This window comes from Anser anser (assembly GCF_964211835.1).
Source record: "Anser anser genome assembly, chromosome: 17".
Classification (NCBI taxonomy): Eukaryota; Metazoa; Chordata; class Aves; order Anseriformes; family Anatidae; genus Anser; species Anser anser.
Window position 1 is genome coordinate 2347292 of NC_139738.1, and position 23094 is coordinate 2370385.

General features: G+C 41.4%; 2 protein-coding genes across 8 annotated transcripts in view; one reads left to right on the plus strand and one right to left on the minus strand.

Annotated features, from left to right (window-relative positions):
- The window catches only part of CFAP74 (cilia and flagella associated protein 74), a 74941-nt gene that overhangs the window by 11706 nt on the left and 40141 nt on the right, over nucleotides 1-23094 (plus strand). For 5 of the 6 annotated variants that reach the window (XR_014573217.1, XM_083802324.1, XM_083802323.1 and 2 more), the window contains exons 5-6: nucleotides 21823-22285; nucleotides 22532-22649. Coding sequence is in view for 4 of the 6 variants with exons in the window: in XM_083802324.1 (XP_083658450.1) it covers nucleotides 22553-22649 (97 nt within the window). In the remaining 2 variants the exon portion in view is untranslated. Of the gene's footprint in view, nucleotides 1-21822; nucleotides 22286-22531; nucleotides 22745-23094 lie in introns of those variants that run through there. The other variant, XM_083802327.1, reaches the window with a different exon arrangement.
- On the minus strand, nucleotides 248-19739 carry GABRD (gamma-aminobutyric acid type A receptor subunit delta). 2 transcript variants are annotated; one of them, XM_083802344.1, is made up of 9 exons: nucleotides 15760-19739; nucleotides 7598-7710; nucleotides 6972-7039; nucleotides 6507-6727; nucleotides 5698-5780; nucleotides 3833-3970; nucleotides 2756-2908; nucleotides 1955-2166; nucleotides 248-1175 (listed from the first exon to the last, which is right to left on the minus strand). In XM_083802344.1, exons 1-9 carry the CDS (start codon nucleotides 15825-15827, stop codon nucleotides 876-878), a joined length of 1356 nt encoding a protein of 451 aa, XP_083658470.1. In that variant the 5' UTR covers nucleotides 15828-19739; the 3' UTR covers nucleotides 248-875. The 2 variants fall into 2 exon arrangements, with proteins under 2 accessions (XP_083658470.1, XP_083658469.1); XM_083802343.1 differs by having other exon boundaries at nucleotides 2756-2911.

Consider the following 23094-nt stretch of genomic DNA (forward strand, 5'->3'; position numbering starts at 1 on the left):
CATGCAGCAGACTGTCCCTGGAAACTAACAGCAAATTCTCAAGTCCTTCCCGAAATCAAAGCCTGAGTTCTTTCATTACCAAGCACCTTTGAAATTTTCTGCAATCCAACATAGAAAGCCTGTGTTTCTAAACCACTTTTGTCTATTTTGGGGCATATTACGGTAATAAACGTTACTTTGTTTAAGTGTTTAAACTTTCATTAGCTTAGATCTGAAATGTAATGCAATCATTATCAACAATTCTGTAGAATTCCGTGTAGTATATTTTATTTCATGCTGTGACTAAGAGCATTTAAACGTTTTCAATACTTGTATCCAAGACAAATAATAATTCAGGAAGAATCCTCCACTCACCTCTATTCCCTTTTTACTTTGATCATGAGATTTTTATGATTAAAATCTCCAACTTTACCACTAGTGTTAAACCTGGACCATCTCCCAGAAAGCAAGATGCAGAAAATCACTTGTGTGGAAGTGAGGAATTAGCTGTTCCATTAAGAAAAAGGAAATGCTCTGAGTGTGAAAAGCTAAACCTTCATTACTTATCAGCTCTTCAGGTGGAGGAAAACCATGGTAATTTAAGATTTAAACGTTTGCTGCAAATATATACATATTAAAAACTGTCTCACAGCAAGAGAGGAAACAAAAGGAGCTGGGACTGTTTGGCAGAGTACAGTTATTAATGTATCAAATCAGATCAGTAACAAATTGTTCCTCTTGCTGCTTTTAGTAGGAATTGATTGTAGGAGTTTCTTGACTAGAAGTGTCTCAAGCTCATCAGAAAATAGTTTGAGAAGAGATGGAACAATACAGTTTCAGCAAGGACTTTTCAGTGTGTAGGTATTGTTCAATTTGTAGCTCTTCATATAGTTTTTTTACATTGTGTAGGCAACCCAGTATATAACATTGACTGCTGCAAAGGCTGCAGGAAACACTGCTCTGGCGTATATGTCAATGGTATCAGCATCAATGGGCTTAAAGAGGGACTTCAGACCACTCTTTCTATCCAGTTTCATTTCTCGCCGCAGTTTTGTCTCTCCAGTTTCTATTTCTATTGTGCCGTATGATCCGGGCAGACTTCTGGGAATGCGGTGGTGCCTGTTGGAAATGGCCAGTTCCTGGTGCACACCAGCTATGGAAAGGGAAAACAGAACGATGGCATTCTTCACGTTTACCTGCAAAGGAAAGAGGAGAACCTGTAACAGTAAGTTATAACGCAAAGGTATTTCATCCAAGCTAGACACCACTGAGACAGCATGTTGAGGCATTCCTGACTGCGTATTGACTGACTTTGAGATGAAAGTTATCCCATTGTGTGGCCAAAGCCAGCAGGCAGTTTACAGGCTCTTGTCAAAGCCAAGAGAATGTGGAAGTGGGACAGAAAATGAACGTTGATCAGTCATATCTGCTACGGCTTCCTAAAACGAAGTAATAAGACTACAAGCGTACTTTTCTGTTTTGCTGATGGTATTTTATTTTGCTGTAGAAGACCTAAAAGAGCCTTAGCAGAAGAAACTACGAAATAATATGTTTTGATAAAAGGCTTTTCTTCCCCATCTTGTATAATAGTGTCATATTGATATTGCCCGATCCTACAGGTGTAACTCTAGGTCACCTTAACTTACACTGAGGACTGGACAAATATCAAAGGCTCTAAATATATTCTCCAAGTATAAGATGTAAAAATTTGGCTCAAGACATACTTCGCATCTCTTCTTACTCATTCTCTCTTATTCTCCATTTCCTATCTTAAATACAGCAACAAATCATGTAAGAATATGTTGCATTTAGTGTAATGCTAACCATGCTGCATGGGAAAATTAACAGCTGCTTTTAGCCGCTTGCTATATTAACATAACAGAAGTGTTAAGCAAGAAATCTTGCAAAGAAGACAAAGGTTGTAATGCAGAGCCACTGCTTTTGCAAATCTTTTCACAGTATTTGGCTTACTGACCTCTCCACTCTGCCTTCTTGCCTTGAGCTTGTTCTTTTGCTTTTTCATGTAGTCAGCATTGAAATGTGCAAATGCATATTCTACAAGTGCAGCGAAGACAAACACGTAGCATATCCAGAAGTAAACATCAAGCGCCTTGATGGCAGATGCTCGTGGAAGTGAAGACCGGGCACTGACCATCAGCGTAGTCATAGTAAGAACAGTAGTTATACCTGCAGTGTGGTATGAGAAAGTTCCTTTAGTATACCTGAATAAGCATATTTACTAATCTGAAACTGAGGAATACTTTTCACAGTAGGAGACTCTTAATGGTGTGGTTTCTGATTTTCCAAACGGGATTTAAAGAGCTTGTAAAGACTGGATTTCTATGACTAACACAGCTTTGAACATCTTATCCTTGTTTTTGCTCTAGTTCTGGACAAACAAAGCAAGAAGATTTAACTCTCAAAAACGTTTGGATCTGGACTTGCAAACCTTACTCAGACAAACGGGTTAACAAGCTCTAGGAACGCTTTTGTCACAGCTCCAGTTCCTTCAAATCAATTATTTCATACAACTGCCTTACACTCACTACTGCTTTTAACCATCTTTAGATGTCTGTGTTCTTTACTGAGGCAGCTGCTCTGATAGTATGACAGAAATCACGAAAGAAATATTGTAAAGGACACTCCCTTCTGCAAATTTTAACACAGCGTTCATAAGTGCACCTTAATGGAAAGTGAGTTATATTAGAAAGCATAATTGTATAATTACAATTTCAGCATACCCTTCCCTGTTAATTCCCCAAACTATCTGCTTTACCTAATGACACTCTGGCAGGCACAGCTGACTGGCTGATCCAGAAGGATACCCACGACATGGCCACTAGTAAGATAGAAGGAACGTAAGACTGAATGATGTAAACTCCTCGATTTCGCCGAAGGTGGAAGTGGAGACTGAGCCTGGGAAACTGACCTGCTGATAAAAAGAGCAGACAAAGAAAGATTTTGACTGTGTAAATTGCAGTTAAACTGGTATTTAAAATAACATTTCCTATAATGATGCAGAGCGACATTCTTAAACAAAATGATTTTGGCTAGGGATCACAAAAAGCTTTTATGAATCTTTTCCAATTAGTCCTCATAAACCCTGCACGAGGTAGTGCGGTTCTCATCAGCACAGTTAGCTAAGAATAGGTCAAATGATTTGTCTCAGGTCATATCAATGCCAGATCTGAAAATAAAATCATGAGTCTTCTCGAATAACAGTATTGCTTCAAAATGTGTACTGTCTTATCATCTGCTGTAGAAAGTCCTCCAGATACTAAATTTAGATTTTTTAAAAGGCCAAGTTAATTTCAAACTCAAAAAAGAGCTTAGAGGAGATGTGCAGCATAAATGAGGATCTGAATACATGAAAGAGGATGAAAAATCAGCAGGAAAGAAATGACTCCAATCTTTTACAAACATTGCAATAAAGCCAGTGATATGCATACACACCACTGACTTCTACTGGATAGAATTAGAATGATCTGACTGTACGTCATAAGCCTCATAACATCAGGCCTAATGGAAATTTTTCTTTATCCGAAGTTGCAAATTAGGTCAGGAAAATGTGAGCTATACCTCAAGTGTTTTTTGTCAAGTGCTGTCTGGCTATTCCATGCAGTATTTTATCAAGCAAATAGAGCTAAAGGACATAATATGCTACAGTGGCTACCTGAAAGCAAAAGGTTAGCGATTTTTGCAAGTATGAGCAAAAAAAAAAAATTATCAGGAACCTGACAGATTATTTAAATTAGTTACTGAAGAGGAGGGATTTTCTATTATACATATAGGAGGTTTCCGCATGCAGGAAAAGATTCACTACTGTCCCTGAATCGAAGACTGATCCTGTTACCAGATTTGAAGTTCATCATTTCTGTTGTGAACTGGTAATTGGTGATTGTGAACTGAGCAAGCTGCAGCTTATCCAGCCCATGGATTTCATCCTGGTTTTCTGACCAGTGGTAGACAATGTCCTCTGAAGAATAGCCATCTGCCAAAAGAAAGTTGAATAAATACAAAGCTTGGGGAAGAAATTAAGAACCTAGGAGGCTCATTGTGGAAGTCGTGTAGTTCCTTTGCTACACTGATTTTCATTGGTTCCAATGCAAACATACTGTGATTCAGTCTAGATAATTCACTATCCTGGCAACCCCAGTGTTTCCAGGATCCCATCAAGAGTAGCTTTCCTATAGGGAGAATAATCCAAGTTGATTCACACTGACTAACACTATGTGGTATGGCACAGTGCGCTTCAGTGTCATGAGAAATATTCCAACTGTCTCAAAAAGCTCCTTTGCATACAAGATGTGAGATTCTTGCAAGTTTGGTAAGAAATGGTGTGTAGAGAACAGAAAATCAAATTAGTGCATCCAGTTAGAGAAAAGATTATAACACAGACCCGTGTCCATTCTGAGATGCAGAAGCTAGGTTGACAATCGCCGTGTATATCAACCTATAATTATTGCAGTTTAGTATGGGTGGCAGCTGGCAAATAACTGCTAGGGAGAGGTGCATGGTACCAGGGACATGAGAGAAGGGTGGGAGATGCAAGAGTGGATTTATGTAACACGCAAATCCATAGGAAATCAATGTCTGCTAGTTGTGGTTTTTGTTAATGCACAACTTGCTACTAAACCATTCAGTGGTTTAAAGAGGCTTTATTTCTACTTTTTTGTTGAAACCAAATCCTCAAATTCAATTAAAAAATTCAACCACCACCAAAATTCCCTGCAGAACTTGCAGGGAGAGAGAATTGATCACTGCTTCACTGTCTGCTGCCTCTGCATTTGGTGATTACATAAGTGAAACTGTAGATTGCTATTTTTGACAGGATAAAATGGTATTGTGGTTAATCGTGTAGCAAACAAAGTCCGTGCTAAAAAAGAAGAGAAACTTGCATCAAAGGCTCATGCTTCTGGTCAGAAATTGCTGTTCACAAATCTCTGGAACTCCCAGAACCTCTGAGCCCAGATCCAGAGGACTCCCAGTCTTCCAGACTCAATATAAAAATCACAACAGGCCAAATTCATTGCTAGTAATTGGGTGGCCCCTGCTTGTGTAAGTGAATTTAATTCAAAAGTATTAATGCTCATGGGAATAACATGCCGATCATAGATAAAATACAGGTTGGACAAAATATAAATTAATTCTTCACTCACCTTTCTGAGTGTAAATGAATTTAAGCCAATCTCTGCAGTATTCTGATTGATTTTGGTGTAACATGCAAGAATGCCTAGGCAAACTAAATGGCTATGCAAGAGTTAGTCACAATCTCATTCATTAAAAACAGAATTCTTTCTTTTCCATATTTTCTCACAAAGGAAAAATAGCACACCAAATTTTGCCTGTGGGCTTCTTTACTTCTTCTCACTGGATTTGATGGAAACCTCAGTAATGCTACTGAAAAGACTGTCACAGTTCCTCTACGTTTTACATCAAGCACAAAGTTCCAGACATTTATCATCAGCAGGACTGTAGGTTGTTCTTAACTGGATTAAATCCTACAGTTTTGAATCAGAACAGAGCTGAACCAGCATTGAAACGTCCACAGTCTAATGCCCAACAGAGAATGAATTGATTCATGTTTTTACCCTTTATTTGTAAATCCTAAGTGCCCCTTACATTGCAGTGACTAAAATCACTCCAGCGAGCTAAGTACCATATATGCAGGCTTTAAGCAACATGTAGGTTATATGAAACACTGTACTCAGCCCTTACAGCTCTCCAAATCCAACATGCATTCTTGCTCATCCATTGGGTACTTGGAAAGGTCCATGTCACAGGCCACCGTTGAGGTAATCCTGTCCCAAGCAAAATGAACAGCAGTTAGTTGCACTCAGATAGAGCTGGCGACTTTATTTTTTTCTCAGAACCCAAAGACTAAATAGAAAACTCTGAAAACCTTAATAATACTATTACAACACACTATTTTCAAAATTCATAGGGCTATTTTCTTTGCTAAGCATGTGGGAAACCCAAAGATTGGGAGGGGAGAGAGAGCTGAAAAGTCAAATGATTTGCCTAATGTCAGAGTCAAGACTGTGTGCTGATAAAAGGACTTTTCTGAGCCAAATTTGGTCCCTTCCACTGTCCCAGAGATCATTACCAATACCGTAAGGATGGCTCTGGACCTTCTGCTTTCTCTGTTCCTAAGATGGAGAAGCTAAACCTAAATCAGACTCATAGTTCCCATGGAAAACAGCGAGAAAGTGGAGAACAGAATCTTTGTTTTGCACTCAGCATATCCTTCCCTGGTGCCCGAATAGTTATGAGAAGCTTCTTTTTCATTTTGAAAAGTGATTAGTGGTTACTCAGTGGAAAATCTGGTAGTGTTGCTGAGGGTACATTTCTGGCAGCGTAATCCTTGTAAAGCAAAGGGATCTCTCAATAGGAGTGACCAGAAGTTGGTTTTGCTTTGAATTAATGGTTATTTTACGGAATTATTGTGGGAAAAATGAGTGATTGCTTTGAAGTCTATTCAAAAAGTTAACACATGACCGACTACACTTGCACCCTCTCTTGCTCACCTTATGCTGTATAAAATGACCCCATCTGGCTGGAGCCTGATAAGTTTGTTTTCCACAGTCACATCATGGAACCAGGCAGACTTGGCATTTACTATGAAAGTGTCTGGCAGCCAGAGCTTGTCCACAAACCGGCTGTCTAAGCCCAGAGTTTCATTGGTGTGGTTGTAAGACAGACGCTCATCTCGCCAGCTCTGGTGCAAAAATACCGTCATGGTATATTCCTACGAGAAGAGAAATCCCAGTCAACAAGTGGTGCTAAACAAACATGATGATGCCTCAGGAGGTGGTCAAAAATCATTGGATTGGTTTAGACATGTCCTAGCTGTTCCCTGTGCACAGAAGTATTTTATACTCAGCCCATTTTAATTTAAACAATCAATTACCTCTCTATTTAGTTAGCCACCTACACTTTCTGCCATTGCAGTACTTACGTTCACAACTTGGTGAGTTTAACTCATAACGTACCATGTTCACCTCTGAGATGTGGTCGATGCTGGCTACTTCAATTGCAAGAGCAACGTTAACAGGAGGACCTGAGAAAAAATGTTTGAATGGCATGATTTACATCATCATAGCAAGTTAAATATGTAGATGACCAAAGAATGTTAATTCTTTCATACGGAGTGAATTCATTGAAGAGTCTTCCATGGTAAATTGCACTTTCCAAATGAAATCTGCATTAGGGCAAGAGACTCCCATCTTTAGCAGATTGTGTCCTCAGTTTTCAACAGAACACCTCCCTTCAGTGATGAGGGAAATGAAATACAAGCACAACTACTGAAACTTATGGAATCTCTTCTGGAAATCACATCCTCTAGTTTAATGACTTCAAGCAATTGCAGAAATTACTGTCACAATACAATCCAAAATGATTTCAACTTAGTTATCAGGGGTCTAAGAACTGTATCAGCGAGAAGAGTGCATTGCTAGTTGTGTTGTACAGCAGAATGGGCAAATTGCTGATTGTTACCTTTTCCAGTATCCAAGTACAAGATAACTGCAACTTTTTCGTCATGTGGAAAATGAAGTTCTGATAAACATCGGAGGGTAGAAGGATTGCAAGAAATAGAAGACAATTCTCAATGTCTCACCTCCAATCCCAGGCCTGAAATTCCGTGCATACCCTTTCATCAAATCATCTAGGTTGGGTAACCAGGATATTTCGATGTTGGAGCCTATGTAATCTCCAATGTCAGTCATAGCTCTAGGTAAAGAGAGTAAATAACTTTTAAAACTTGCCTTTGTTTACAGACATAAAAATAACAGAAAATTGAAGACATTGCCTCTTTTACTCTAGAGACCACCAACAGTGTAATCAGCTAAGCATGACTGGCAGTTTAGTGGAACAATACTGTATACAGATGGGAAGACCATTTCAGATGTTTCTGTTTAAATCAAAACATATTTCAGGCAAGAACACCACCTCTTTCTGAGATAAAAGCACACACTTTTTTTTCTAAAAAAAAAAAAAGGTTTAGAAATGTAAAGAAAGCATAAGAAAAAGCAAGATACTTTGTATGCTGCATGAAATGCATGTGTGGATGCTGAAATGCAGCTACCTGGGTAGCAGGACACAGCAGCTGTGACAGCTCCTAGCACCACTGTGGAACAGCTGAGAACAAGAAGGGACGTATATCTTCAAATGTGATGTGCACAGTGTGCAGCAGCGAGCTGTCTGTCACACCAACATGTCTCTGTCCCACTCCACCTTCCCCCAGGTGCCCCAGAGCTCTGGGCACAGAGGGACGGTTCCATCATTCCGGGAGGCACCCAGCATCAGGCAGCATGGGTGTTTGGCCTTATGTCCTCGGGTCAGGAGTGTAGGATGCTGCAACGCACACAGCCTTCTGCAGTCACTCTTGGGATGCGAGTGGTCCACCAGCAGTCAGTAGGCTTTGCTGGGGAGGTGGTGTGCTGCTGCCAGATCTGTGCAGCATGCCACAGGCCCCCTCCCAGAAACAAGGCTCCTTCTCTTGGGTGCAAGGCATACGCTTCTTTCTGACCCAGCGATGCTCTCTGAAGATACCAGCACCGTTTTGTGTTGCCTTTCCAGCACCTGTCACATACCAGCCCCTCAACCCTCCTGGTAGAAGGAGCTATTCCGTAGTCTCTTAGAAGCAAAGTCAAACTCAAATTGTCTTCATTAACTGTTTAAACTGAGCTAGCAGACTTCCTTTGGAGCAGATCTGTGCCTGCTCACATAATCCCTCTTGCCAGCACTGTGATTGACATGACAGGAATAGATAAGGGAAGGACTGTGACAATGTCTACCACAACTATTTGCAAAGAGGAAAATTGCTAGTGGTTCGAGAGAGGCACGTATCTGAATGCAAGTACTATAGCGGAGCTGTCTGAGCACTGTTTTAGCATCTTCCACTGAGGCCAGCAATAAATGTGGCATTTGAGAGATGTATGTCACTAGTAACAGAAGAGAAGCTTGTTAAACACTGACGGAAGACTGCAGAGTAATATACCATAAATATATTCTGCCTTGGTACTTACATAACTTTCTTAGAGTGTTCATGTGACATTGACCCACATAAAGCACGTGTTTTTTCTCTCCAAAATATGCCAGTCCGGGCATTCAGCTCAGCCCATGCAGTCACTGCTAGCACGGTAGCAGAGTATCCTACAATAACCAACTCTTCTCACAGGGAACTGAAAGAAAAGTCTTTGATCACCCTGGTGATGAAATTCTTGCCCCATGTGTATGGAATCAATTATAAAAGGGAGGAGTTCTGGGATAACAATGTATAAATGTAAGTCCTGAGCAGCTGAGACACTGAAAATCTGCATTAACAGAGTTGTCAAAGCCTAAGTGACCTTAAAGTATAGGGACACGGCTCCACGGTGAAACTTCATTAGCTCAATGCAAAATGCTGAAATTGGGGATATATATTAAACACATTTGTAACGCTGCCTTGCCATAAGCAGATTGCTGTTTGTTCATCTAAAATGACAGTCCCAGACATTTCTCACTTCCCTTTATCTCTTCTGAGTAAGGATCTTGGGAGACTCAGAGCCATATTCTCAGCTATATAAATTGGAATAATGTAATTGATTTAAAGAAAGGCTCTGAAGATTTATGATAGATGTCGATAAAGACTTTTCCTTCTTTATTGCATCCCACCAACCAATCAAACACTTCTTTCTATCCGACTGCCATTTCCTATGTGCTGATCTCTCAGTCTTCCACGTGTCAGTTGTTACTTAAAGAAAATCACTGTTTAATAATACTTGACAAGATCCAAGGGCTAAGCTCTGGCTTTCTTCTGCAAGACCCTCAACCACTGCAGATCAGAAATTCTTTATTTTCTTTTACGTCCACCATCCTATTTCTGGAAATACTAAGGCTGTCAGTTAGCAGAAAACAAAGAATTATTTAAATTAAGACCTTGGCAGAATAGAGAATGAGACTATCTTTGAAGTATTTTGTTTAGACATGTACTCATTTGTAAGATGTAAGTCTCAGCCATAGATTTATAGTGGTATTACTAATCAGTAAAATATATAAACCTCTTTTATAGGCAGATATACCTGAATGAATATACACTATCTATCTGCCAAAAATCTATTCGTCTTTTCAGTTGAAGATGGTGCTTTCTGATTTATCTTGCTAAAACTGCAGCCAAGTTCTTCAAAGTGTTTTTAAAACGATACTCGAGTCAAAAGGTGGCTGCAGTACGGTGGCCTATCTTGCGAGCCTGAGCTGTGAGGGTGGCAGAATGTAGCTTATGCTTGCTCCATACACAATGACAGTGCTAGATACAAGTTGTAAAATTAGAATGCCATGAGTAATCAAGCTGACAAAAATAATAGAAAAAAAATCTGCCGCTCCCCTTTCACATTAGGTATCTCTACATGCGCGCATCAAGAAATCATTCCCAGATAACCAATTTACAATCAGGCACTTGCTATAAAAGAAGTAATGCCATAAGAACTGCCTCAAGCCTCATCTTTTTTTGTTTGAAAAAGCATTGACAGTGTGCAGCAATTATCCTGTGCCAGTAGTCTATTGTAATGGCATTATGGAGAGCCACAGAGCTAAAAGCAAGTTCAGATGACAGAGTTGGGTTAAAAACTGTGGGCTAGAGCTTGCCATGTGTTTTAAGCAGATTACAATCTAGAGGGAGTTTTACTTAAATATCCATGACACAATTAAAAGAATCTTGTTTCTATTATTAATAAAGCCTTAGGGTCAGATCATCAGTGTAACAAATCTGCTGAAGTTAATAGTGCTATATGCACTTTATACCAGTGGGGGTTGTTAAAAGTATTACAGCTGAAATAATTTTATGGCTAGATTAAACATTGTTTATGTTTATACTGCTGGTTCATTTTTAAATTTCTACAAATGGGCAACAAAATTCCTCAGTTACTGCTGTTCTCACTGGCATGGTGTTGGCTGAATTGCTTCTAAATACACAAAGAGAAGCTGGGAACCACCATAACCTACAGTTGCATTTACAGACAGCTATCAGCGAGTTAACAAAAGCTTTTGCTAACATTAGGCTTTTCCAGGAAGATGAATACGGGACTAGAGCATAGCAACAGACATAGGAGTGATGGAGCCGGGGCTGTATGCTTGGGTGTGTGATTCAGCCTGGTGGAAATGCGTCCAAGTCCTGCTTGTGTCAGCCTCAAGTGTGCTCCTCAGGTCTAAAGTTATCCCGGGTCCTCCAGCATCGCAGAAATTTCCCATTCCCCTCTTTTTTTTTTTTTTCCCTCAAGATTATTGAGGGGGAAGAAAAATACCAAACTCAAAAATATTCTACATATAATTTTTTTTTTTTTTTTTTTATCCGGTCAGAAAGGATGACTTGAAAAGCAGGCCTTCAGCTTCACGGCACTTTACAGACCAGTCTGGGGTAACTCCACTGAGCCAACGCTCCGTACATCACACCCAGTGCTTTCAAGTTACGTGAAGGATGGTGGAAGAATGTCATTAATCCTTGATAAGCAGTAGGGATTATAATGGCCTAAAATATTGTTCATGTGTTTTACCTGAAAAAGCAAGACCAGCATATAAAATACTCATTGGAAGGGATTAGCTTTTTGTAATGTAAGCAGTAAAGATTAAAAGAAAGGAAACTACCATTAGTGGAATTAGCAAGTTTGCTTCCTGATGTAGGCTGCTCTAGAGCTTGTTTTAGTAAGAAAATGAATTTCTAAAATTAAGCTATTGATTTGGTAAGTTCAAGGGGCGTAACAGCTCATCAAAAGCTTACCTTTACTTTGCACCAGGCCAGAGCGGGGTGCCTAGGTGACCTAACCACAGCATATGCTGTGCACTAATATCTCTCTGGAAATCATTCCCAAATCTGAAGCTGAGAAGGATGTTTTTTTATCTACGTTCTCACTCTGTACCCATCTCATTTCAAGCAGATATTTCAGAGAATATATTTTCATCCATCCAACTGTGGAGTTTCAGCATTTTGAGAACTTCAACAGACCTGGTTGTTAACAGTAGAAAACTGATTTCTGCTGTTTAAACTCTGAAAAAAAAATAATTCTCTTGCATAGTAGACAAAGGAAAGATGAAACCACCAGTGATAAACCTAGGAAAATTATGAAGTTCTTCTTTGTCTAACAAAGCTGTCCTTGACACAGGTTAGGAAAGCAACTCTAAGCAATGGATCAAATGACAGAGCAAAGAAATCCGTCTCCTTTAGAGCTCAGTATTGTCGGTTCTAGAATCAAAAGCAGGTGTATCCTAGAATCATTTCTATTCAAGCTGACACCTTTCTCCCAGCTGCTGTGGGACCACGGCATTCTGCTTATCTGGAATGCTCTGGAGGAGAAGCATCGATCAACTCGGACAGCACGTCTCGAAGAGGCTTGTCAGGCAAGTGAGATGTTAGCCTGTCTTCACTGTCTTCGAGAACACTGCTTGAAAATGGTTGCTGGATATTTATCAACATTACTGAAAAAAATCTGCTAAGTCTTTATATTAAACCAATGAAAGAGGCAACCTCTATATTCTGTGTGCACTACAGCAGCTGAGTAAGATACAACATTAGCAATATTATTTTTGCGCAGCAGTGCCAAAAGCTCTAGCAGCAGTGCCAAAAGCTCAACAGCATCTCTAAGTTGGTGGCCAATGAGATACCGATTTCAGGTCACACTTGTAGGGAGAGTGTGCTAACCTTTTGACAAATATATACTGCAGTACGATGTGGAAAGCGACTTTTGCATCTCCGTTGCTTCTTTAAATCTGCTAGCTTGACTGATTCTATTTGGGGAGGTGACATAGATGCTGTATGAATCTTTTAACCTGGAAGATGGAAATGCCAGTCCGACTGATACTGAGGACTGGGATGGAGTACATTTCCTCTCCTTTGAGATAATCTCTTTTGGGGGCAAAAGTCCCAGATGTCACTGCCACTCAAGAAAACCTTTTCTTGGGAAAAACACAAGGAATATCCAGCAAGGTCAGCGAACAATCTGGCCTCTGTCAAGCTCCAGGATTATCCAGGGCAGTGTGTGTATCTTCCCATCTGCCATTCCGGACTCTTAAGTGAAGCTCACTGTAAATATGCTCTGTATTTTGAAATGTAATTGAAAAAGCATTAAGCTAAATTCATGGCAACCTTTTGAACATCAAAGCCCCATCAAAGCACTAAAACTCGGTGAGTTTTAAGCTACAGAAAATAGACCACTCTTTGCATATATTCACGTGTTAAAGCTCCCCCATTTCCATGACTAGAAGTAAAAGACTGAGGGAGATACAGTACAGGAGGACAATTTTATGCAAATGTATAAAAGCCATTTAATATAGTAGAATCTTTAATAGAAATGATACACCTGCTTTTAATTAGAGAATCATTCTGACATTTTTGTTTTGTGACATCCACAGCATATCAAGCTGATAAAATGGTCTTTGCCCCAAAGAGCTCTCAATCACATAGGTGCCAAATTTCTTGCCACTAATCATTGCCAAAAGCAGACCAAAAAGTACTACTTTTATAGAACTGTTTACATGAAAACAATATTGGCATAAGTAAACAGTGCTGACTTAGGTTGAATTTGGCTCATTCACTTCAGTCAAATAGCACAGGACAGAGAAATTGCGTCAAGTACAGCTCTTTTAAGCACCCTCAAAGGGTACTCAAAAACGCCACGAGGAAGCAGGCTGCATATGTTCCTCACTTCTCTCCTCTACCAAACCTTAGTGTTATTTTAATAGGTAGCTTTCCCTCTGGGACATCTTATGTCATACTACTGAGTTCAGAATTCTCTGAAATGTTCCTCTTTTTGGAAATGTTTTTGCTTACACCTGTCAATATACAGGCTGTAGAACTCATGACCGGAGAATTGAGTGGTTTTGGATGGCCTCTGTCATCATAACTATGAATCACATTACATTTAGAAAGCAAAATCAGAGCAATACAAATGTAGCTATTGGTAGTTTTGCCCATTATTCTAAAACCACAGTATTTTACTAATACTGCTCTTTGTAAAAGCATCTCTTACCAAAAATGTCATATTATAGGACTCCAAGAAAGAAAAACAAGAGTTAATGTGCTTCTTGGGGTCTTAGAAGGGGAATTATTTCATAGGTCAAGAGTCATATCTGTGTGAGTAATTTTACTGATGCAAGGGTAAAGTTTTGTTTTAGTTCCATCTCATTAACTCATCAAAAGTATACATGCAAGCAAGCTTGCTCAATTTTTACAGGATTAAACAATGTTCTCCCATAGCCATGCTAAATCCTGAATCTTCAGAAAGCTGTGTTGTACTGACCAGTGCAGCTTGCTTTGAGCACTGCATGTCTTACACTTCGGCATATTTGAAAAACTACTAAGAACCAGGCAGTTTGAATTTCACAAGCTAGAATTTGCCTTTCCTTGCCTTCTGCCATAAGCATATATATTTCTAACAAACAACTTGTCACTATTGTGCACCGGGAGGAAGAAAGTCAAGTAACTAGGCAATTAATCCAATGACAATTTACCTAAAAAATGGCAGGTTGCACATATCCTGGCAGTTTCTGTGACTAGAAACAGATCTTGAAGGCAGAAGCTGAGACGACTGATTGTTCCATAACACTCTTTTTAAATTTATGTTTTACTCAAACACTACTTTTTAACCAAAATAGTTAGTGCTAGCCCAAGTGCAGTTAGAGAAACAGGACCACTGAAATTAGGGGCAAGATCTCTATGCCCTTTGGTCATAATCAGTATCTTCTCCTCTGCCTTCAGTCTAACACTGGATTGCTTCAGAGCATGAAGGTGGCAGGATCTGGCCCTGGGTAACAGATTCAAGGTCACAGGATAAGTCATTGTGCCAGTCCTGCATAAGAGCAGTTGACTTGACACTTCCTTTAATGCAAGATCTTTTTTCTTTCCAGTGGAAGAAAGAGAGCTCACTAATTAATTCCAAAGACTGTGACCGCAATGTTGTGTCTTCCTACGATAATCGCTTTGCCTCTTCTACTCCTCTGAAGTTATTAGCAATGTCTATAAAGCAGAAGTAGGAAGACCCCTTTAATATCACAGCCACCTCTGCTCTGGATGATGTGGGCATGTTTTTACATGCAGCAAGTCCTTTTTTACTCCCCCTTCTGTTTTCATTGCATAATCATGGCAAGCTTTCTCCACATCCAGCCTCCAGATCTGTACAGAATATATAGCGAACATAGCTGGTTGCCTAGCTAACACCTCCTGAGTAAATGTGACTGAGGATCACAAACATTTATCTTTGAAATTTATTATTGAAAGAAATGGCTGCTGTTCTTCAAACTTTCTGTAAGATCTTTGCCAGGCCCATCCTCTCATCTCAGGTCCAGGAGCCATCCCGAGCCCATCACCAAAGGGATGTCGGTGTGGGGTATTGCCAGAGGGATGTCGGTTTGGGGTTTGTCGCTGGGGCAGCCCCAAGCAGGGCTGCGGGGGCAGTGCCCCGCTCCTGCTGGGCTCTGCGGGCGTTTCGTGCTCAAGCGGGCACCCTCCGTGGCTGCTCCGGGGTGTGCGGAGCCACCGCACCCGGGGATCGCCCCCAGCTTCGGGTGGGCGCCTCAGGAAAAGTCCTCCAGCGGCGTCCCGCTGAGAACACCCCTTCCGTTCCCTCAGCTTGGCAGAGGAGCATCCTCACCCGCGGGAAGCAGGGGTCCCTTATCCGGCAGGACCCACGGGTCCCCCGCCGGCAGCAGCCGGGGACGCAGCACCGGAGCCCGCGGTGCCCGCTCCCCGCCGAGCGCGCTCCCCCTCGGGGCAGCCCTCGCCGCTAAGCCCGCGGAGCGGGTCTGCCTTACCTGATGCACCTGTGCTGCTGGGTGCAGAGCAGGACCAAGGCGGGGAAAAGCCAGGTGAGAAATTCCATCTTAGCGCCGGTCGTTAGGCAGCGGCGCACGGCACCCAGCTCCCCCGGCTGTCCGTCGGCACCCCGCGGCTCTCCCGGCGGCTCGGCAGCCCGGGCAGCGCTGCCATCCTCCCTTAAGTTGCTGCCGGCTCCGTCCCGCCGGGGGCAGCCCGGCTCTCCCCGCAGCCTGCCGCCCCAAAACGGCCCCCGAGCTCCCCGGGCTGGTCCCGAGGCGAAGTGGCCCCCCTGAGGCGTCCTGCGCGGCCGGGCGGGCGGCAGGAAAATGGAGGGAGGGCGGCAGCGCAGCCCCGCCACCTCAGCCACCTCAGCTCGCAGCCACCTCAGGCGGCGGGCAGGGGGCTCGGCGCCGCCTTTTCCCCCCTCGCACGCACCCCAACGCCGCCCTCGGGGGGCTCGGAGGGGCTCCCCGCTTCCCCCGAGCTCGCAAAGTTGTGCCCGGCCGTCTGCCGTCGCTGAGGGGCCCGAGGCAGGCAGCGGGAGTGGGCGCAGGGAAGTTGGGCGCCGGGGCAGGCTGGCTTTTCTCCTCCGTGTCCGCGCCTTCCTCTTCTCTCCTCCTCCTCCTCCTCCTCTGCCTTTTGCTGCCGCTCAATCCACAACGGCAATTTTAGAAGCAGCCCACGAAGGGAGCGCCGCGGAGGAGACATTTTAAAGAAATTGTAAAGGAAAAGTGGATGTGCAGATACTTAAAGGATGTGCCTGGGGTAAAGTGCTTTATCTTTTCCTGTGGTCGGTTTTATTCTTACTAATTAGTACCAATATTTTAAATGGCAACAAAGGGCTGATGGATGAGGGGAATAAGAGAGTGCATTCAGGAGAATAAATGTACAGATTGAATGAAGGAGATTAAATGTACAGATCTGTACACAGGCTGTGTGCAGATGTAGTCAATACATGCACAAAAGTACATCCACACATATAGAAATGTACATCATAAATGTCTAAGACTGATGTGGGCTTTCATTTTCTTTCTGATCTCTTCCTTTCTCTGCACATTCCAGTGGTCGTGCCTGCACCTAGTGCGTGCTAAGGAGGAAAAGACCTGAATTTAGTTCTTGGATTGTCAGATGAAAACTGGTGGTGGTGAAGGAGGGAAAACACAAGATCTTTAATGGAATTTACGGGATGAAACAGAGAACAGGATGATTTTGCCTCTCTAACAGAGCAGATTTACGCCTTTCAGGGTATTTCAAGTTGACATTTTTCCGACTCAAGGATGGCTTTCCAATGAGCCGTGTACCTACTCTGAGAATTCCTTGGTATTGCTTTTCAGCTGTCATCTGGTTTACTAGTAAAATATAAACACAGATTTCTATGCCTTTAGGATATATCTGTTAAAATAGCAAAAAAATCAGCGGAGGCAATTTGAACATTTAGAATGAGAGTTGGTATATGTATGGTACGTAGCCATGCGTGTGAATGTGTGTATTTGCATGTGCGTATAAGACCATGGCAGCATATGCTCTAAAGGGATAGACCTTGCTAAGAATTTGACCATTGAAACAAGTGAAAATACAATGGTGATCCTCTAAAACGATCCTTACCAAAATAATTGTATTTCCACACCAAATACACTTTCCTTACGACTTTGATTCAGTGAAAAAGTTCTCTGATGTCAGTGGTTCTGATATTGGGGAAAAAAAGAAGAGTATCATGTACATATTTTCTCTGAAATCATTAAGTGAGGTCTTTTTCTTCTTCACCTACCATTTTGCTCCTTTTTCAGCAGCTCCGTAGCCAAAACCAGTAAGTGACTGCCCACAAAATCTTCAATGGAATTGTGATGGGAATGTGTTTGGGTTCAGGAGTGTAATAACATGATAACCGAGGTATATTATCAAGGTTCTGATTATCCCAGGAAAAATTAACTGTCCCATTCATATCACTGGGCATTGCATAGGGATATTTATCCATTTGCTGTAATCATCTTGAATGATCAAGGTCTTATACTACAAATTTGGATTAATAATGTCAGCATGAATGAGAGAAATATACATGGGGAGTCTTCCAGCACCACCATGATAGTGCCTGGGCTTAACAAGATGTCGTGTTATTTTCACAAGACTGATTTAGCTGCCACTTTGTGTCCATATTTCAGAAAAAGAGATGTTCTAAGATTCATTCGCACAAAATCCTAAAATAAATGTGTAACTTCTCTCAAATAAGTAAACTACATTTGATGTAAATGGGCCTTAATTATATCATCTGTATTATATAGAAGAAGGACAAATGCTAGATCACTCAGCCTTGGGTTTAATTGATTTTGCCTACAAATACAAGCTTAAGCAAAATATGCCATTTTCATATATATTTGTAAATATATATATATACACACACCCCCACTCAAAATAAGTAATTCCTCTTCACCAAAGGGAAGAGAGAGGATAAAATAATAACGATCAACAATATATTTAATTTCCTACAATTCTAGCAGAATATCCCAAACTCTTTACGGTCAATGACAGATTAAAATTGCTCAAGAGATTAAAAAACAATTAAAATTGCTATTAAAACATCAAAACAAAACAAAATAAATAAGCTCCCCAAATCTTTCTCATCTAATCCTCTTGAAAATAATTGAAGCTTTCCTTTAGCTACTGGCTTGTAACTGTCCAACAGTCTTAAAAGATGGCCCATGATAGCACATTTTTCTCAAGCCTTTGTGTCATTGTGCTGAATTGCTGCCTCTCCTCCATCCATATGGCTGCAGGCACTAGCTTTTAAGAAAATATTTGTATGGTCTGACCTTGCATACGGAGTTCAGACAGACGATAGGACTGCATGGTGGTCCAACAAAGCCAGGTTTTCACTTCAGAATCTGACAATTTGGAGCTTCCCTCCACGTTTGCTGTTGTACTCATGGAGAAACAGCAGAGCTGGCCAAGCAGTGGCGGTGACCAACGTGATACCCAAGTCAGTGTTTCCATCCCATCGGACCATGTCAGTCTATCAAAAGTTGGTGGGCTCCTCCCACGTCTGCACAATTTTGCAAATATAATTTAAACCATTATTATTTATTAAATAATTAATTGTTATTTTTGCTATGTTGATAATTAGCATTTTTACAGTATTTACATTTTCTCAAGTAATAAGTAAAGATCACAACTTTGAAATAATATTTTGCTATAATTGAAAATCAGAAACCCACGTTTCAAAAGCTGTCAAGTTTGCTTTTTTTTTGTTCCTTAACATGTAACGGGTGCAACTCCTTCCTGACTACAGTGCTCAATACTTTTGTTACTGCTGCTGTAAAATAATTTATTAGAGAGCATAATTTGGTGGGATTCAGAAAAAATATGCTCAGTGCTAAATAACAAGTTTTCATAGTCCTTTATTACCTCACAACTTTGGGAGCATATCAAAGGAACATTATTTAAATTAATTTTACAGTTGCACTGCATTACCTGATATTCTTAATAGATTATTTTCTAAAAGGGACAGGTGGTTTTGCAGCCAGCAAAGATGTCATATTGCCATATATAATTTTTAGAGGCAAAAAAATGTACCACACGGATAATTAGTTTCATTCTCCCACGATTCCACATAAACAGCTCGTGAAAGACTGTTGTGGCAACGTCGCCAAATGTCTCTAGATATATAAATTACACACATATGCCTATTTTTATAAATGAGATTTGGAAATATCGGTAGCAATCATATGGTGGGAATATTTAGCTTATTTCAGAGGTTGGACAAAAATGATTCTTTGTGCTGTATCAATGTCCCATGGCCCCAGCACAACTGTGTCTGTATTTAAATATCAGTATAACCACAATATTATTGTCCCTTTCACTTAAAGCCCTGGACCAGAAATGAAGTTTTTAACTGCTTCCAAATGTTCTGCAGAACATCCATTTCCTTCCCAAGTCTGTTTATATTTTTTTAACACTCATGAAGTGCAGTGTGGCCACTTTGCCCTCTTCTTCTCTCCTCTGCGCAGAAGACTTGGGACGACATTCCCCACTCTGCCCCAAGCCAGGGCTAGCTCCAGGACTGGAGATGTTTCCCTCACTGCAGATGTGTTGCTCTCAGTGCTGTGCTCTCATCCGGTGGCATCTGGCCATCCTGCTGCGGGGTGCAGTGACAGCAGTGCCCCACTCAGTCTTCCTCGTAACATCTGTAGGAATGACTCATTGGTAAGGTGCTTGTCAATGTTTTGGCATTGTTTACCCTCAAATGTTGATCTGTATCATAGAATATGGGCAGAGAAATTGTTTTATGTAATCTGATATGAGCCATACTGCAAAAATTAAGATGCCATTATTGGCATGTCTTCCTGCCTAAATGCTAGAAATCTCCATATATGAGCTGCTGTCACCTTGGAAACGTTCAGAAAAGAAATACCAACTGCCTGAAGAGGCACAGTATGTAGCCATATAGCAAACCAAACTGTCCAGTTCTACCATTTCAAATTGATCATGAGTTGATACTGAAGTAACTTCACTGAAATGCCACTAAATTTAATTTCACAGTGAGAGAACAGCAGGATCTTCATTTATACGTGCTCACTTCTGTACCCAAATTCTCAGAGGTGCACCACCGGTGGTCAGTGCCTACAGGATCTAGAACAGCAGCATCACTGATGCCTTTTTTTGTAAATCTCCGGGAGCTTAAAGCTGGAAGAGATTCACTGATTTCAAGTTGATAAACTGTGATTTGGGAGATACGAGCTTGTCTGGGAGACATCATTTAGCACCTTCAGAGGAAGTGCAGATATCTTCTCTCTTGTCGCATCTATGTGTGAGAGGAAAATCTAGACTACCTTGCCCTGGTGACAATTATTCACCCAACATAAAATCACAGCCGGCAGTGTGGCTAGGAGATGGCGCAGTCTGATATAACGGGTAGCGTGCCCTGAAATGACTGGCGCTGATGGGAAGGGGGCTGTTGTAAAACTTAATAATAATCTTTCACATCCTAATTATGAGAGTGTGAGAACAGGCAGGCTGAGAGTTAACAACAGAATCTATTCTAGATCTGCAGAGACATCTATACAGTTAATCACTGAATATTTTTAGCCTACATCTTGTAGCTTTAATCCTGCAAATGTCTGGAGGTAACTTGTTTTATGTAATATGAATAGATGCCATAAAATCAGCAGTTCATGGTATTTTGTGTAAAGAGGTAAGAACGTCCACACATTGCTAAAGAATGAGGACCTATAGCACAATTGTAGGAAAGGAATTGGTGGCTGCGATACATACTGTACATGTTAAATATGTAACAAAGGAAATAAATACTTAAGATTAGTAGCATGTGCTTTCATGTTTAGTATCAAAAAAATGACCTTACTTCTTTTAGCAAGTATAGGAAAACAAAGAAATATTGCCTACAATGGGGTAACATTTTCAATATACCCTAAGTAAATCTGGGAATGCCTCCTGTGTACAGAGCAGTGTTTATTCCAACATAGAGCACTGCTCAAGGAATGTTGTCCCAGTGTTTTAATCACTTTGATTTTAATTTAATCTCTTTGAAACTTTGAACAGCTGCACCTCCATAGCATGCCTAGTGCCAAGAGTAATGGGACAACATTCTGCTTTTCTGTGAATTTAATGGCATCATTCTTTGACTTTGTCCAGAATAGATGTGGATAGATAAATAGATAAATGTGGAATAGATAAATGTGGAATAGAATAGGAAGGAAAGTTAACTAAGTAACACTCGAAAGCTAAAATCTGGCAACCAAGTGCCTGGTAGCAAGAACGCAGGTTCAGATGGTTCCTCTGAGGGAGTATTCCAACTGAGGCACATTTTATGAATAAAGGCATTTAGCTTTCCTATGCAAATTACTCAAATATCATCTAAATACTTTTCCACTGTGTGTTTTTGTGCATTCTTGGAGCGTTACAAGGGACCTCCAGGTCGGCAGCTTCTGCTGAAGCAAGGGGAAGTGTTGAGAGTGGGACATCATGATGGGCTGAACGATCACTACACGTAATTTTTGCTGTAATAATCTTTAATTAGAACTAACGGAGAAACCCTATTGTCCGCCTAGGACACGCTTATTCCCGACAAGACAGAGAGCTCGGACGTCGGGGACCCGCCGTCTTCCAGGACCCAACCCCTTCCAGGACCCAACTCCCTCAGGCGCCGTCCCTCCCCGCTGCCGCCACCCGCCCGCAGCCCGCCCAGGCACGCACCACTCCGCGGGGGGGGGGGGTCACGGGGCGAGCACAGCCGGACGCCTCCAGCGGCTGCAGGGGGGGGGCTCCAACGGGGCGCCCCCGCGACGCACCCCCGCTGTGGTTTGCTCCGTTGCCGGGGCAACGCATCCAACGGGCGCGGAGAGGGGCGGCAGTGAGGGGAGGCTCTGAGGGGACATGGCGGGGGTTGTGAGGGAAGGCGAGGATCCGGGGCCAGGAAAGTGTTGGAGGACGCCAAGGATAGCTTTTCTTTAAGCTATTCCCTATGAATTTTAGGTCAAGTGGTTGCCTAAGTGGAGAAAGTGCGTTTGGAAGGTGTGTTTTATTGCTCAACTGCTTATTATATATATATAAATTATTTGGCGTTGTCCTCTATAAATGATTTGTTGAAATTAATACCCAAAATGTGTGTCTAGTAGAAAGCCATATGATGGTTTCCAGTTATTTCGTGTGAATTAAATACTTACTAAATACCATTAATTCATCTGAAAACGTAGTCATCACTACTGTGAGTTCTTGGAGATATTTATGTATGTAAATATGGACTCTTCTCTTTGTTAGCCTGGTTGTTGTAAAAGAACCATGAATACTGAAGATAGTAAGTTCAGTGATAAGAATGAAGAGGACCAAAAAACTCTTTTACCATTTCTGGAAGAGGAAGAGAAAGAAGACCAAGCTGGTCAGTGCTCTGATGTGAAAGAATGCTGGAGAGGTGGAAATGAGAAATCTTATTGATAACTTACGAAAAGCCTCTGTTACAGTACAGTTCTAGGGGTGAGATGATATTACAAATCAATGCAATCATTCCAGGAGGTTTTTTTTGGTTGTTTTTTCTTTTTTTTTTCTAGCATTACACTGCAACAGGTGTAATTAGTTCAAATCTAACCAATTTTGTTCTGTAGCAGTAAATTTTCACCTTAATTCTGAAAGGCATTTTTGGTTTAGAGTAAATGATGGTGAAAATCAGTATTTGTATGGGCTTGATTCAGCCACTAATATGTTAGCATCTAGTGCCACTTGGGGTGCTCTAGACATCTAGCACAGTCATGGCATAGGTCTTCCCCAGATCCAAATCTGTGAAGTGGCTGGATGCACTCAGATATCTAAGCTGGCACCAGCTACCT